Below are 17,220 nucleotides of genomic sequence, written 5' to 3'. Positions count from 1 at the left end.
TCATGCGTCTTGGCATGCTTTCCACCAGTCTTTCACACTGCTTTTGGGTGACCTTATGCCACTCCTGGTACAAAAATTTAAGCAGTTCTTCTTTGTTTGATGGCTTGCAATTATCCATCTTCCTCTTGATTACATTCCAGAGGTTTTCAATGGGGTTCAGGTCTGGAGATTGGGCTGGCCATGACAGGGATTTGATATGGTGCTCCTTCATCCACACATTGATTGACCTAGCTGTGTGGCATGGCGCATTGTCCTGCTGGAAAAACCAGCCCTCAGAGTTGGGGAACATTGCCTAAGCAGAAGAAATCAACTGTTTTTCCAGGATAACCTTGAATGCGGATTGATTCATAATTCCTTCGCAAAGATTAACCTGCCCAATTCCAGCCTTGCTGAAGCATCCCCAGATCATCACGGATCCTCAAACCAAATTTCACAGTGGGTGCAAGACATTGTGGCTTGTATGCCTCTCCAGGTCTCCGTCTAACCATTAGACGACCAAGTGTTGGGCAAAGCTGAAAATTAGACTCATCAGACAAGATTACCTTACTCCAGTCCTCTATGGTCCAATCCTAAAGATCCTTGGCAAAAATTCAGCCTGGCTTTCCTTTGCTTCTCATTGATAAATGGCTTTTTTCTACCTTTACATGACTTGAGTGCTGCCTCTAGGAGCCTGTTACGAACTGTTCTTGCCATGCACTTCACACCAGCTGCCATTTGCTATTCCTTTTGTAGGTCACTTGATGTCTTCCTGTGGCTGCTGAGTGATATTTGAATGAGATGACGGTCATCTCAGTCAGTGGAGTGTCGTTTTTGCCCTCTGCCGGTCTGTAGCTTTGTTGTCCCTAATGTCTGCTGCTTGACCTTGTTGTAATGGACTGCTGTCTTAGAAATTTTAAGGATGGAGGCAACATGACGCTCATTGTATCCCTCTGCTAGTAAAGCCAGAATTGAGCCCTTCTTTTCGTCACTCAAGACTTTTCTTTTCAACTCCTTTGTCATGGTTAAAAGTTATTTTTTCATTCCTTTTACTTTTTGGATATTACTGTCATGATCCCAGTGCAGGTTTTGACCTGCACATCAGGGTTTAATGTCTTGAGCCCAGTGCAGGCTTTGACCTGCACGCCTGGGGTTAATTATTGTGGCCTCTCTTTGGTTCAGGGAGAGCTTCTTATAGCCCTGAGAAACTCCAATCCCCGTCAGTTATACTTTTGCCTTTGCCCGAGTGTGGTGACCCCTGTGTGCCTGTGCCTGTTCGTTGTCTTCTAGCTTGCTTACATGGTTCTGACTCGGTTCTGTCCCCCGTTGTGAGTTTGCCTGTTGGTTCTGTACTGTATATCTGTTTCTCTGGTTTCTAACTTCTTGGCTATGTCCTGACTATCCGTTCTGTCTAATCCTTTGGTATTGTTGTGCTATCTTGTGCTTTGACCCCGGCCTGATCTGTTTACGTCTCTGTCTATGCCCCTTGGTAACTTTGTCCCGGAGTTACCATTCTAGCAGTTTTCCTGCAGCTCCTAGCTCTCTGGAGTTTAAGCCACGTCCATAGCAGTGACGTGCTTCAGGTCCTGCTGGTCTGAAGCACGCATCTTCTCTGCTGCTGCCTGCTCCACAGGTATCTTAGAGCACAGTTTGTCTTACTCAGGACACACGCTCTGGCTCAGTGAGCAAGTGCAGTGCGGTGTTCCTGACAATTACTAGCACTTGTTTTGCCATCCAGCTTGTCCTATGGAAAGAGGATTGTGAACACCACAGCATGGTTTTTTATACTTTCCTTCATTAAATAAGATTTGGTTCAGGTGATCACCTAATCAGAAGCACATTAAGTAGAATGAGGTGTACTCTGGTTGGAATTCAACTGACACTGGAATGGAATGGCTGTCAGACATGTAGAGAAGCTGATTTTTATAAAACTGTGCAGTGGTCTCTTTATTTTTGCCATAGCTGTATATGTAGCTTTGTTGCCATAGAAGGAGAGGAACCCAGACACATTTCTTGCACAGGGGCCCCAACCTGTCAGTGTCCGTCCCTGCCCAGACCTGCGGTACAGTCCGTTACCTGCATCACACTTTCACTTCAGTTGCTGGGGACGAGATCTCAGAAACACCACAAGCCACAGTTCTATTCCAACGGGAAAACTTTACTGAACATGGTGCAAACATGACAATGTTTCCTGTTCTCTCCCTGAAGCCCCTTTACGTTTCATGTTACTGGCTCTTATCCTTGTCCCGAACTCCGTATTTCTCTTGGGTATGTTTTCTGCAGAGCCAGTGTCCGTCCACGCTGCCCGGCAGCCTTTATGCCCATAACCAGGGAATTTTCTGTCCTCACTATGGTGCATGCCCTGCCCTGGGCAAGCCTGCCCGAGCTCTGCTCTAAGAGCAGGAAGTCCTTTGCCTAAAGGTCCCGTCACATTTAGCGATGCACCAGCAATCCCGACCACGATACGACCCGGTCAGGATCGCTAATGCATCGCTAAATGGTCGCTAGTGAGCTGCCAAACAGGCAGATCTCTCCAGCGAGGTAGCAGCGGTCGGCGGTTGTTACTTACCTGTCAAACACGGCGATGAAGCCGTCCTCCCGCCCGTGTCCACGCATCGTTGATCGGCGCCAGCAGGAAGCCGCTGCCAAGAAACGGCCCAGGACGTTCTCGCACGATCAACGATATCCAGCGGGGGAGCCAGTCGGAAGTAAGTGTCACACATAGTGATATCACTAGCAATATAGCTGCTGCGTCACAAAATCGGTGACGCTAAAGCGATATCGCTAGTTATCTCGCTTAGTGTGACGGGGCCTTAAGTCCCTGAGGTTTTGCATCATCCCTCTTTTAACTCCTCCCAACTGTTTAACCCTTAGTATTCTGTCCCTAAGCTAAAGAATACATTTTATAGTACAGTATTACAAATCACATACAAGAACATTGGAAAACCGCACATTACATCAATAAAACATTAAGAAGCCGCATGTAACGCATGTGCTCGTTATTCAGGAGAGGAAAGGCAATTGAGGGTCCCTGCCACCTCCTTACACTCCTCCCTCCTAAAACAAGTTTGTCCCTGACCATGATGGCTCCTGAAAGCTACAAAAACAGTTTAACATTTATTATACATTTAACACATTTATTCAGCTGATACAGTCTATGTCCATCTCTTCTTGATGGTCAACCATGACCTCGGTTCCACTCGGTTGGAACCCTGGAATCAAAAGAGTTCAAGTTCCTTAAACATGGGTCCGATGGACCCTGGTCCCTTTGTTCCTATGACCTGTACTCATAAGGTGCTGAATAACAACAGTCCTGGCCCGTGGGCCAGTCTTTTCCTGCTCCATGTATCCAAACACAGGAAGTTCATGAAAACAAACATTCTGGCCCAGTGGCCAACTTAGCGACAAGTCCATATAGTCCTGAATAGTCCCACCCACTATTTATCCAATACAAGCTTTAAAAAAAGAGAGAAAACTGTCGGCAAAGACGTTGCAAAAAATAGCTGAAAAGCTGAAAAGATGCAAAAAAAGGATTTGGGAAAAATAATCACCAGAGTCTCCAGAGCGAACGTCTGCAGGTATGTAAGAGAGCGCCTTCTGCCCACGGTGACGTTAAATGACCAGGAATAGGTGGGCACGGATTTACAGGTAAAGGGGCCTAAAAGGGAAAACTGGCAAAGATGGATGCAAAAATACAGCGCAGAGGACATAGTCTGAGGCAATGCATAATCCCCCTGCTCATGCAGACAGGCTGCAGTGTATGGGCATCAGACCACCACAGCCTAGAATGAGCAGCAGTTTCATGGCATTCCCTCTATCCCCATAACCTCTGGGGTATCCACCTTCTCATAACTAGGAGCAGGTTAGTGCGTATAACCCGGGCACAGTGCCTACTTACAGAATAGGGGTCCGCTCCAGGCTGCGTACCACCGCCACCCACGTGTCTTCCTTGGGAAGCATCCACACAGCAGCAATAACGCCACTACGGAAGGCGGGAGGAGCCTCGCGCCTCACACTGGAGCTGATGTATTTAGCTTTGACATTTCCTTGCCTATGATAATAATAGCAGTCAGACACAATACCACGCGCACCTCTGAAGAATTAAAGGGCCCCCAGCCAAAAAACGGGCAAAGTGGCTGCGGGATGCAGCAGATAATATCGCGGGCAATAAATGGCCAGTGGGTCGGACATTCTTCACCCCTGCTGTACACAATCCATTCCCCTCTGTGTAATAAATATAAGAGACATTATAATGCACAATGCTTTGCAACATAATCCTTTTTATTTGGAATCTGTAAAAAAAAAAGCTCTGTACACAGTAAAATTAGAGGCACATGGGTCGCCCTCCCAGGGCTGTGGGGTACTCGGTACCGGGCCGGTGTCAAGGGGAAATGTGTCACAGCGGCGGTGACCCGGTCCGTGGCCCTCGGCGCCCAAATCAATGGTGGTTTGTGATATAGTGTGTGATAGTTTGTGACGCCACCTGTGGTGTTTGGCAAGCAAGATGTTAAGCCAACGCTGCGTGCAGATCCTCTGGGGCTGATGGTGTGCTGCAGAATAGATGGTGTAGCTCCCCACAGGTGAAACTGTAACCCCAGGGCAGTGTCATTGCAATAGATGAGGATAGGCGCAGGCGGTGTGAGGAATGCTGGTACTCAGATGTAGCGGTACTGACGGTGTTATCGCACAAATGAATGGAAGACACCAGAGCTTGCAGTTCCAAAGGTTTACTCACAGTTCGTGGTACACACTGGTGCCTGCCTCCGTGCCGTGTCTTCCAGGGTAGAGACTCAATCAACCTCCCGGGCAAGTCAGGATTCTCCTCTCCAACACTCCGCCAACATGTACCTTTCCTGAACGACTCCTCTATTGCGCCTTAAGGTGTGAAGAGCTCCAATACCGTGGTACTCTGAAGTTCCTCCTGTCAGATGTTCCTAACAACTCTACTCGTATGGCCGACAGCTGGAGCCTCTCTCGGGGACTCCCTTCTCCGGAGTCCTGGCTCTCTATTCAGTTGCTGTTGTGCCTCAAGTCTTAGATGGGAGTAGTGCATTTACAGCCAACTACTTCACCAGTGTCTGCTGCAGAACCATAAGTGTCCATACAACCTCGGGGACTGGGCCCCGGCCTTACGCTGATAACCTATAGGCAGGGTTCCTTTTCCAACCCACGTCTCCTCTCTGTTCTCCTACTCCTTCGTTCCGCACTGTTCTTTCTCTTATGGAAGCTTAGGTTGCAGCTCTACGTCTTTCTCCTTCTGTTCCTCTCCGTGCCAGCTGGCTCAGATCACTGAGGCAGCTGCAGCACTCCTTCTCCTCGGACCCGTCCTCAGACTCTCCTGACTGACTGTCCTTCTCTCGCCTGAGCTCTCAGACTGATCTGACCTCTAATTCTAAACCTTCTCCATCTTTTATATGGATTTCAACTCCATCCACCTCCCAGCACATCCAGTGTTCCAAGCAGGGAACCACCAGAGGTGCTCTGCTACTCTCTAAGCACTGAGCCGCAATGTGGTTGTGCAGAACTACCCTGTTGTGTGGGGTGCGAGTGTTGGAGTGTGGAAAGGAGTTCCCAACTTACCTAGTTGGTGGGGCACTACACCTTAGGAGAAGGTGCAGTACCTCTGTGGCAACTGAGCCTCGGGGCGCCACACACATCCAGAATTACTTATTCAGGCTCTGTGTGATGGGATTGAATACAGCCATGTGTAATAGGTTTTAGGCCGTATTCACACATCCGTGTGTCACAATTCATGATTCAAGGGCGAGTCACTGGTGTTCCCCAACGCAAGCTCAACATTCTCCTAAGTATACTTGAGGTTTTCAACTTTGGGTCAGGAGACCAGTGGACAGTTCTTATATCGCGGTCCATACTCCAACCGCGACTAACGAATGTGTGAACACAGTGTTAATGTGGTTCACACCTCAATGTAAAACAGTTTTATGAATGACAACAAATAGAAATGTAAATGTGTTGATTCACAAAGATATGCAATATCCTATCAATGGTTATTGACAACATGAAGAGGTGTTCCACTCTAAAAACCAGTTGAACCTCTTAATAATCAATATGGTCGCATTGTTTCTGCTTGCATCAGTTATGCAAAGGATCAGTTTTGATTATTAGGTCCAGCTGTTTGCTCCTAGAACAGAAAAAACAGATGGAATTAACTAACACAAATGTGAAAGACCCCTTATAGCCCCGAGCATCTGAATGTGTTTTTACACAAACATACACTTCTAACCACATGTACACACCAAATTACACGATTACATACAGGCACACTTCTTATAAACTGATACATACACTTGTACATATATATACACCCACATAGGGGCAGCTAGCCACACAACACTTACCAGCTCTTTGTTGCACTTCTGTTCACTCAGCAAGCTTAAAGCTCCTCTCTGGCCAGGAGAAGTAGGCCCATGGTCAGTAGAAGTAGCATCATGGCCAGTATAAATAACATCATGGTCAGTCGCAGTAGCATCATGGTCAGTCGCAGTAGCATCATGGTCAGTAGCAGTAGCATCATGGCCAGTAGAAGTAGCACATGTCCAGTAGAAGTAGCATCATGGCCAGTAGAAATAGCACATGGCCAGTAGAAGTAGCATCAGGCGCACTGCTTGATGTGACTTCTTGCAGTACCTCTGCTGACCAAAAGTGGTGACATAACTGACTACCAGTAACCTGACTCATGTGGCCACTGATTGGATGCAGGGTCAGGATCAGTCAATCAGTTTCCACAGCAGTCAAGTTACTGATGGTTTGTGCCATCACTGCTCCTGACATGGCATGATACTACCAGAACAGCAGCACCGGAGCAGGGAGCCAAGTGCAAGTGGGGGAGAGAGGTGAGTATGATTTATTTTGTTATTTTGTTATTGTAACTCCATGGCTGCTCACTGCCAAATTTACTGTTTGACCTGAAAACTCCATTAATTCCCAGGGTCCGCTCCATATAGCAAGGGCGTATGTCGCCAAGGGGTTAGAGCAAAAACACAAAAAATACTGAATGGATTATTTTATGAATTCAAGTTTTAGCATATTATTTCCATTTTAGGTGTTATACTCCGATCAACAGTATGGATATCTTCACCGTCTCTTATCAGCAATATTTCCTTCAAGAACAGTACAGAGGTTTGGCCTGCTGCTTTTTGTGTTGGAAGTTCAGTAAGTATCAAACGTATTTCATCACAGCTTGGTGATGAAGTTCCAGAGCATTTAATTACAGCTTGGTGATGAAGTTGCAGAGCAGACTGTCAATCAAAGTGCCTGGGCGTGCTTACAGCCAGCGGTCACATTATAGCGAATGTTGCAGTGAGTGATGACTGTAATTTCGTCATGCATGCATGTTTGCAGGTAAATAACACCTTCCGAGGTGACAGGTTCACTTTAAATTAACTCTCTCTTTAACCCCTTCACAACCTATGATGTATATATATATATATCATAGGTCGTGTCCCTGCATTCCATGCGGGCTCTGGCAATGAGCTGGCATGTTTACCAAAGCATTTCATCAGCTGACTTGTGCCTCTAATAGCCGTGGGTGGAATTGTGGAAGCAAGTTATTAATCCCCTCCATCGGCCCCAGTATCACATGACCGTGGGGCACCAATGGGTTAGCATGACAACCTGGGGTCTGCAGAGGTCGCTGTGGTTGTCATTCCCGATCTGTGAGCGCCGCCCTGTGACCACCGCTCATAGCAGATGATCATTTTAGCTACACATACAGTAGCATGGCTCAAGCCCTCTTATGTGTAGCACAGACGATTGGATGATCGCAGCTTCTAGTCTCCCATGAAGACTATTGAAGCAAGTGAAAGGTAAAAAAAATGTTTTTAAAAATATTTTAAAACATTAAAAAATATGAAAGTTAAAATCACCCCTTTTCTGCCCCATTTAAAATAAAACAATAAAAAAAATACACATATTTGGTATCTCGTGTTCAGAATCTCCTAATCTATCAAATATAAAAAAAATGAATCCAATCGGTAAATGGCTTAACGAGGAAAAAACCCAAAATGCCAGAATTACATTTTTTTGGTTGCTGCAACATTGCAATAAAATGCAATAATGGGCAATCGAAACATTATATCTATGTGACAATGGTATCAGTAAAAACATTAGTTCAGTGCCCAAAAAATAAGCCCTCACCAAGCCCCATATTCCAAAAAATTGAAACCCTACAGGTCTCGGAAAATGACGTTATCTTTTGATGGGGCAAACTTTAGATTTTTTTTCACCACTGAAGTAAAAAAAAGAACCTAGACATGTTTGGTGTCTGTGAACTTGTAATGACCTGGAGAATCATAATGGCAGGTCAGTTTGAGTACTTGGTGAATATGGTAAAAAAAACCTCCAAAAAGCATTTTTATTTGCACTTTCACTGCACTTTGAATTTTTTTCTCATTTTCCAGTAAATGATATGGTAAAACCAATGGTATTCTTCAAAAAGTACAACTCATCCTGAAAAAAACAAGCCCTCACGCGGCCATATTGATGGAAAAGTAAAAAAGTTATGGTTCTTGGAAGAAAATCAGAAATGAAATAATGGGAATCCCCAAAGTTGTGAAGGGGTTAAAGGAAAGAAAAATATTTTGCTAGTATCCCTAAGTTGTAATATTTTCTCTGTAAGCCTGTTCCTGACCCTTTATTCGGCCAAGACAGTTTGAGCCTACTTACCCCTCATCAGTGCAGAGCAGGGTTTGACTGGCTGAATGAGATGCCCATCACTTTTGGACATTGATTTATAGAGCAGCTACTGCCAGTAGTTGGCAGACGCAAGATAGTTTTCCTTTCTTCTAGGAGAAAACTAGTATGTATTTTTAAAATGGTGCATTGCTAGTAAGTCTATATGCTCAACTGGTTTCCTTAAAGGGGTTGTCCAATCTAAATTGATAAGTCTGCAGTCACTCACTGTGTCTGCAGACTTATGAATCCCCTCAGGGCACACATTGTGCACTATGAGGATTCACTGGTTTCTTAGCCAGGACCAGTTGAGGTGGTTTAGTGAATCCTGCATTGAGCAGGGGGTTGGACTCGATGACCTTAGAGGTCCCTTCCAACTCTAACATTCTATGATTTTATGTATGCATTATGTATAATCCCGGGCAGAAATCATCTAGTGGGTGCGGACTTGCTCCATACACTTGCATTGAGCGAGGTCGTACCTCGTCTAGCGATGCTGCCATCCAGTGGGCGAGGCTTTGCTAAATGCAAGTGTATGGAGTACTAGACTGTCTCTGGCCCAGAGTATGCATATCGCATACGTTACAGCCATTCCCGACTCAGAAACCGGCGAATCCTCGCAGTGTGCAGTGTGCGCTGGGGGGATTCATAAGTCTGAAGTCACACAGAGGGACTGCAGACTTTTCAATTTAGATCGGATAACACCTTTAAGGCTGGCAAGATTCCAACCTCCAAAACTGCATCAAGGATGTCTCCACCAACCAAGTGATGGCCCGAATGTCAGGCAAGTCCTCTGAAACTGGTTAGGTCTCGTTCAAACGTCTGTGATGCAAGTACGTGTTGCATCCATTATTTTTTTTTTTTACAGATATTCACGAATGCCACACATATCCATAATAACCTATGGTGATGCTCACATGTCCGTGTCTTTAGATAGACCGTGTGTGCAAACCACACAGAGACATGGATGATGAGGGCCAATACAAGTCTTTCGGTCTGTGAAAAACACGTACAGCTCTCAGATGGCATCCATGTGCTGTACATGTACATGTTTGTCACTGCAAAGTATAGGAGAAGTTTTGTAAGTTCTTTATTTATTGATCCATCTCATGTGGACATATGGATGACACCGTTAGCATTTATTACACGGACGTGTGAAGGAGGTCTTACACTAATATACCTAGCCATTTTCCAAGGCTTGTTAAAGGCTGGACATTGACTTACAACTTAGCTACCTCAACTGCGTGTATAGCACTAGTTGGAAGTTTCGTGGAAGATAAAAACCTTTCTAAGTTTGAAATAAACTCACTTTCATCTTGTAACCACATTGTAAGGCTGGGTTCACACGTAGCGGAACTCTCGCGGAATTTACCGCGAGAGTTCCGGAATTCCATTCCGCTGGAAAATCGCATTTTAAATTCCCGCGGAAAAACTAGCATTTTGCAAGCGTAATTAGCTTGCAAAATGCTAGCGTTTTCCAAGCGATCTGTAGCATCGCTTGGAGAACTGATTGACAGGTTGGTCACACTCGTCAAGCATTGTGTTTGACAAGTGTGACCAACTTTTTACTACTGAGGCCGCCTATGCAGCATCAATAGTAAAAGATAAAATGTAAAAAATAATAAAAAAAAATAAAAAATGGTGTTATTCTTACCTTCCGATGTCCCGCACAGCCTTCCCGCCTCTCTCCATGCTCCCGTTCCCAGTACTCCTTTGCGAAAATGCCCGCGATGACGTACGTTCTCGCGGGATCACGGCGTCTCGCGGTAATTCGCGATGACGTCGCGCGAATGACCGTGAGACTTCGTGATCCCGCGAGAACAGACGTCATCGCAGGCATTTTCGCAAAGGAGTACTGGCAATGGGAGCGTGTAGAGAGGCGGGAAGGCTGCGCGGGACGTCGGAAGGTGAGAATAACAATATTTTTTATTTTAAATTCTATTTTTTACAGGGATATGGTACCCAAAGCCCGGAGGACAGTCTCCTCTCCTCCGGACCGTGGGTACCATCCGCAATTGTTCTGCTTACTTTTCGCATGGTGGGCACAGCCACATGCGGAAAGTAAGCAGAACAATGCATTCCTATGGGTGCGGGATCGCCGCGATTCCGCAAAATTAATGAGCATGCTGCGTTTTTTACCGCGAAGCGATTCCGCCACGGTAAAAACCGCAGCATTAGCACAGCATTGCGGAATCCCATAGGAAAGCATGGGATGCTTATTTTTCGCGTTTTCGCGGCAAAATCGCACGGTTGAAACCACCGTGGAAACGCGAAAAAAACGCCACGTGTGAACTCAGCCTAACCCTTCACAAGTCCCTAGAACCTTCCATGATAATGGTGGTGTCCAATTCAGGATTGGGAACCAATGTCAGCTCCGTAATTTTCAATGACTTAACTGTTGCTTCTGTTTGTCCTGCAGATGTGGATACAATTATTCTACAGTGCGAGCTTCTGGTGGCTGTTCTGCTACTCGGTGGATGCTTACCTCGTGATCAGGAGGTCAGCTGGAATAAGGTATTTCAAAAAAAGATTTTTATTTAATGATAATGTTTATTATTTTAACTAAGGTGGTGTTTCTCTCAAGGTAATAATGCAAAGTAGCCTAAAGACACCCCCCCCCCCAGAAAACCTTGTGTGCAACACCTCTTGGTGGAGGTTGTAAAAATTAGCACTAAATAAAATGGCTCATATAAAAGGAGCAACATGACTGATTTTTTTTTAAACATAAGACATAACACACAGTGGGGGGAACAGGAATAAAAGACGAACAAAGACTGCACTTTTCAGATGGTGACAGGTACTCTTTAAATGTTTGAAAGTTAAAAAAATATAAATGCTGCAATTTTCCAATTTTCACAATGGCCACTTGGGCTAACTTGTTGTTTGCGGAAACAACACATGTACATAGTCACAATGTTTAGCCTCTCCTCTATTTTCGGACTGAAGTGACTAGTGCGCCTGTGCAAAGGTCATTGTGAAGGGAGGTGGAAGAGCAGGGTCAGCTGGGACATCGTCCATTATGATTTCTGTTATCAGTTCTGTTATCAGTTGTGTATAAAAGTGTTATCTGTCATTAAAATCCTGTCTCTGATGATTAGAAATCTCCTTTAAATTGGAAACTCATCCTAAAAGGACAAAGGACAGGAAGTACAAGCCTAAAAAAGATCTAGTGGTCAGTGTGAAAATCACAAGATCACTTCTTTTTTTTTTTTTTAAAGAAAAGATTGTATGCAAAAAAAAAAAACATTGACAACATTTCAACATGTAACACAAAAACATTGTTTTAAACAATAGGTTGTTTACTGATAATAGCTTAGGGGTATTCCAGTCTCCAAGATCTTATCCCAATATGTAGTAAATGTAATAATAATAATATTAACAAATACCTCCAATAAGAAATGTAGTATAGTTCTTCTGATTCGCTGTGTCGCTCACCCCATGTGTAGGGAATTGAAGTAGCTTAGGTATCCATAGTTATGACCACTAAAAGCTGTCACTATATGAGTGGCCATAATCATGGGTTCCTAAGTTACCACAATGCCCTGCACATGGGGTTAGCAACATAGCGAATCAGAAGAACTATACTACATTTCTAATTGGATGTATTTGCTAATATTATTATTATTACACCTGCTACATATTGGGACAGGATCTTAGAGATGGGAATTCCCCTTTAAGTTTGATGGGTAATATTTAAGACAAAAGGCTTCTAAATTACTGTAGCACTATTAGATTTTTGAAACTAAAAATTGGACAACATTCTACTCATTTTGTCATTGATCTGACTGACAATTTGCTTAAAAAGTTCAGTTAGATTTCTACTTTTCAAAATTAGATATCTTTAGGTAAAGTGATAGCATTAGAAATCTTAGATATCACAAGTACGGTATTTTCCGGTTTATAAGCCACACTAGATTATAAGACGCACCCCAAATTTTGAGGAGAAAAATATGAAAAATACTTTATGTTAATAAAATGGTGGAGCTTCTTACAATTCATGCGTCTTAGTGCGGGGTGGTGGCTGCAGTGAACCGGAGTCCTAGGGTCGCTGTTGGCAGAGGCAGGAGTGGGGCGATGCTGCGGACCCCAAACTGGGAGAAAGGCGTGTTCGGATGAGCAATGCTGCGGGTGTTCGGTGGTGCGGGGATTCACCGACATTTTGTGAAAGCCAGGAGCCCCCGTACTTCCATGGTTTACATTGTGTTGGATTCTGGGTAAATACTGCAGGGGCGGCACATGCGCAGATGGAGATCTTGGCGCTGAAATCTCATCTCCCGAGATTTTGTCTCGATTTCTCCATCTGTGCATGCGCTGCACTGAAAGCCATTTTCCCGGAGTCCACCGTAATGTAAAACATGGAAGTGCGGGGTCTCCCGGCATTCACAAAATGTTGGCAGAGCCCCTGCACCACCGAACACCCGCAGTGTCGCACCTCCAAACACCCCTTCATCCCAGCCTGTGACCTGAAGCAATGAGCCACTCTTGCCTCCTCAAGCAACGACCCTGGGACCCTGCTCCACCGCTGCCGGTAAGGTATATTCAAATTATAAGACGCACCCCCATTTTCCACCCAAATTGGGGGTGCGTCTTATAACCAAATTGGGGGGCCCTTAGAACCAAAGAGTTAAGGACAAAGAAAAAAAAACTTCTAAAAACATAGTCAGAGATAGGTGGTAATAGGAAATTTGCCAGACCACAGCTGCATAGTTAGTTACATTGTTGCGTAGGCTGAAAAAAGACCTAGGTCTATCAAGATCAACCTTTCTCCACCAATTATATAGTTTGTTACTAATTTAACTATATCCCACAATGATATGTCTACAGAGGAAATCATCCAGCTCTTTTTTAAAAGCTGTCATAGTTTTTGCCATTACTACCTCTTGTGGTCGGGTATTCCACATTCTCACTGCTCTAACTGTAAAGAACCCTTTCCTATTTAGCTGCTGGAATCACCTTTCTTACACACGTAACGAGTGCCCCCTGGTCCTCAGTATGGTCTTTGGAAGGAATAAGTCATGTTCCTTTGTACTGACCACAAGTAACATGTACATGTAAATGAGATCCCCTCTGAGGCTTCTTTTTACTAAGCTAAACAAGCCCAACTTTTCCAACCTTTCATCACATGAGAGGCCTTCCATCTCTTGTAATAATCTAGTTGCCCGCCTTTGAACTGACTCTAAATTCTGAATTTCCTTTTTAAAATGTGGAGCCCAAAACTGAATCCCATATTCTAGATGTGGCCTCACAAGTGATTTATAAAGGGGTAACTATACATTCGGATCGCGGGATTTTATCTCTGTTTTCATACAGCCTAAAATCTTGCTTGTTTTTGCAGCTGCTGCTTGACATTGAGTACTGCTGCTCAGCTTACTTGTAGCCAGAATACCCAAGTCCTTCTCCTGTTCTGTAGTCCCAGCCAGGTATACTCCCATTTACTGTATATGCAGCAATAGGATTACTCCTTCCTGGGTGCATTACTTTACATTTATCTACATTAAACCTCACCTGCCAAGTGTTTGCCCATTCAGTCATCTTCTCCAGATCACTGTGCAATATTATAAAATTTAGTTAAAAGAATGGTCAAAAGAAGACTTACCGTATTTATGAATATGTCTATGGGTGCAGATTGTCACATTAGGTTATAATCAAAAAGATTCGAAAGGCCAACAGTTTTATTTTATAAAATACTGTGACAAGAAGTCTGAATGATTAAGCCATGACAGTTCTTCCTTTTCTCAGTTAACTGGAATTTGATACAAGGTTACATTATAAAAATAATTTAATTTGGGAAGTCATGCTTTCCTTCACACATTATCCACATAGTACAAAGATATCATTCTAAGCTTCCATGGATGGCCAAAGGCAGAACAAAACTCATCTGTATTTCCCATGAGTTATTGTAAGAGACTGATGTAAAAGACCTGATAGCAACATGATCTGAGCCCGAGTATAATTAAGCCCGGCAAGAAGTAAAATTAGCATAATGAACATCAGGGTCTATTTACACGAAGCTCTTGTGACATGAAGCCGTTAGGCCCTTTATCATCTCTGTGAGACCTGATACCTTTTGAGATCTAATTTTATAAAGAGTAGGACATACAAATTAATGCCAGGGTTAAAAATTGACATCCGCATGTGAAAGAGACACTAGGCAGGCCAGCAATAATGTGCATCTTCATAACAGTGCTACTTAAGTGATTTTTTGAGGTGGCCTGGGTGGTAGTCATGGCAAGGGGCTACTGTTTCAGCACCCCGTGGCACCTCGCAAAGAAAGTATAATGTCCGGTCTGTTGTGTGGTGCAGGATTATTGCACAAAACTTACGTTTGCATTTACAGATCCTGCTGATCCCATAGTCCCGTCTCCGGACGATATTGTCACGGGCACTAACCAGTGATGTACACTCAGCACGGAACCAGATAAGACAGTGGCGAACGGGGCCAGGTAGCACCCAGTGAGCCACAGGGAGCGCACGTACCCACAGGGTTGCCGGACCTGCGTCACGTGAACGCCGGAGGCAGAACGGGGGCGGAGTCTGCCGCGACACTCACCGGGGAGGCAGCGGAGAGTGTCGACTGGGAAAGCCGGGATGGGGACCGAGAAAGGCAACAACAGTACCAATGAGGGTATAACGAAAGAGGAGTCAGGAACAAGCCAAAGGTCAGGACCATAGAGGGCAGCAGAGGTACAGGAGGGTCAGGCAAAGCGAGCAGTCAGAGTGGAGCAGGAGTCAAATACCAGGCAGACAGCAATCAGAACCGAATCACTAGACACAAACCAAGATGGAGGGACGAATCGGATCAGCAACAGGGAATCAAAATGAGAACAGGCACGAGGCACAAGCACATAAGGGTCAAACTACCCAGCCGAGAGCAAAAGTATAACTGACAGGGATGGGAGCTTCCAAGGGCTATAAGAAGCCCTCCCTGAACCAAAGAGAGGCCACAAAAATTAACCCCTGACGTGCAGATAAAAACCACTGGGATCATGTGTTAAGGCTGGCGGAACGCACCAGATTATAAAATAGTAGAGAGTGCGTTAGCAGCCCGGGGACCACCGTGCAGAGGTGGTACACTGCTGCTAGGTAATGGCAGAAGGGAAGAGCGGCGTGAAAACAGTCACACATGGGTTACGTCACCCAGTGTGAACAGGAGCGGATTCTGTTACTTCACAGAACTGCACAGCCGCTTGAAAGCCGGAGTCTGTTTAACTCACAGAGCCCGGCCACAGAGCGCACAGCAAACAGCCACAGAACTCCACCCCAAGGCATGGGGTTAGAGTCCTTCTAGGCCACTGAGCGAGCGGCGTCTCTGCCACGAATGCCGCTATAGACGCCGGCTAAGGAGTGCGGAGCACTTGCTCTGAGGCATGCCGAGTCACTGATAGTGACTAATATCTGACTCAACTCTGTCCTACCTACGCCTAAGCCTGGGCGCTAGCAGGCTAGGCTGCACAACACATGCGTACCAAGGGTAGGGGTTTCATAATGTGTCAAGTCACCAGAGACATTCATACGTGCATCCATCACTCACTCCTTATAGTCAGAAAATACTGGCTATCCTAGCGCATGGCCGAGTGGCCATGCAAACCTTTTATAGCCGCGAGCGTCCGGGACCTTCCTGGCTTCTCGGATGGGCCAATTCGAACACGAGCAGGACCTGAGCACGTGACCTTCGATCTCCAAAGGGAGATCACACCACGGGCATGCTCAGTGGCCCGACATGAGGACTAAGGCTAGTTTCACACTTGCTTTTTTTTGCAGCGCGTTTTTCCCGCAAAAAAACGCATTGAAAAAACGCATACAAATGCATAAAAACGCTGCGTTTTTTTCAAGCATTTTTATGCGCATGCAGGAAAAAAACGCAGCGTTTTTGCGCGTTTGTATGCGTTTTTTGTGCGTTTGCGTTTTTTTACAGATTTTGGAAAAACCCCACAAAAAAGAAAAAACAACCATTCAACAACACACAAGACCAATGGGACTTCATTGTGGGTGTGGTATGTTAATTTATAGACCCTGTCTACAGTATTCTTCACATTTGCTTGATTCTTCTCGTGACCATGGATCTGCGCTGGAAGAGTTTTCACTTCAACTTGGATTTGGACATCGCGATGGCTCAGGCGTATGCAGTTGCTTGCCATGAACAAAGGAAGAGAGAGAGGCAGCGAAGACGGCGGCGTATGTGGATACATCCGATTGTTGAACTCCGGGAGAGCCGTGGGGCATACCACACCCTCTACAGCGAGCTCCAGTCAAACCCGGAGAAATTTACAGATTATATCCGGATGTCCCACGAAAGTTTCATGGATTTGCTTGCTCGTGTCCAACAATCCATCCGGAGACAGGACACACAGCTCCGTCGTGCGATTCCTCCTGAGGAACGGCTACTGGTGACATTACGGTATGTTTTAAAAACCAAGGGGTGCGGTCTGATGGTTTTTTTTTAAATTTAGTATTCAAAACCTTGGGTAATTAGTTTTCGTGAATGTACTAATATTTTATTTTATAGTTTTTTAAAATAATATACATAAATATTAATTTTACTTCTTTGTCTGT

At 44.9% G+C, this 17,220-nt stretch overlaps 1 protein-coding gene across 1 annotated transcript in view; it reads left to right on the top strand.

Annotated features, from left to right (window-relative positions):
- Nucleotides 1-17,220, top strand: part of GPR143 (G protein-coupled receptor 143) — a 65,881-nt gene that overhangs the window by 11,467 nt on the left and 37,194 nt on the right. The window contains exons 2-3 of the mRNA XM_073565982.1: nucleotides 7,040-7,149; nucleotides 11,087-11,181. Of these exons, the coding sequence (XP_073422083.1) occupies nucleotides 7,040-7,149; nucleotides 11,087-11,181 (205 nt within the window). The remainder of the gene's footprint in view (nucleotides 1-7,039; nucleotides 7,150-11,086; nucleotides 11,182-17,220) is intronic.

This window comes from Dendrobates tinctorius, unplaced genomic scaffold, assembly GCF_039654945.1.
Source record: "Dendrobates tinctorius isolate UK_male_01 unplaced genomic scaffold, ASM3965494v1 ptg000016l, whole genome shotgun sequence".
Lineage (NCBI taxonomy): Eukaryota > Metazoa > Chordata > Amphibia > Anura > Dendrobatidae > Dendrobates > Dendrobates tinctorius.
The sequence above is the reverse complement of the archived record's forward strand: the minus strand, read 5'-3'. Positions and strand labels throughout refer to the sequence as shown.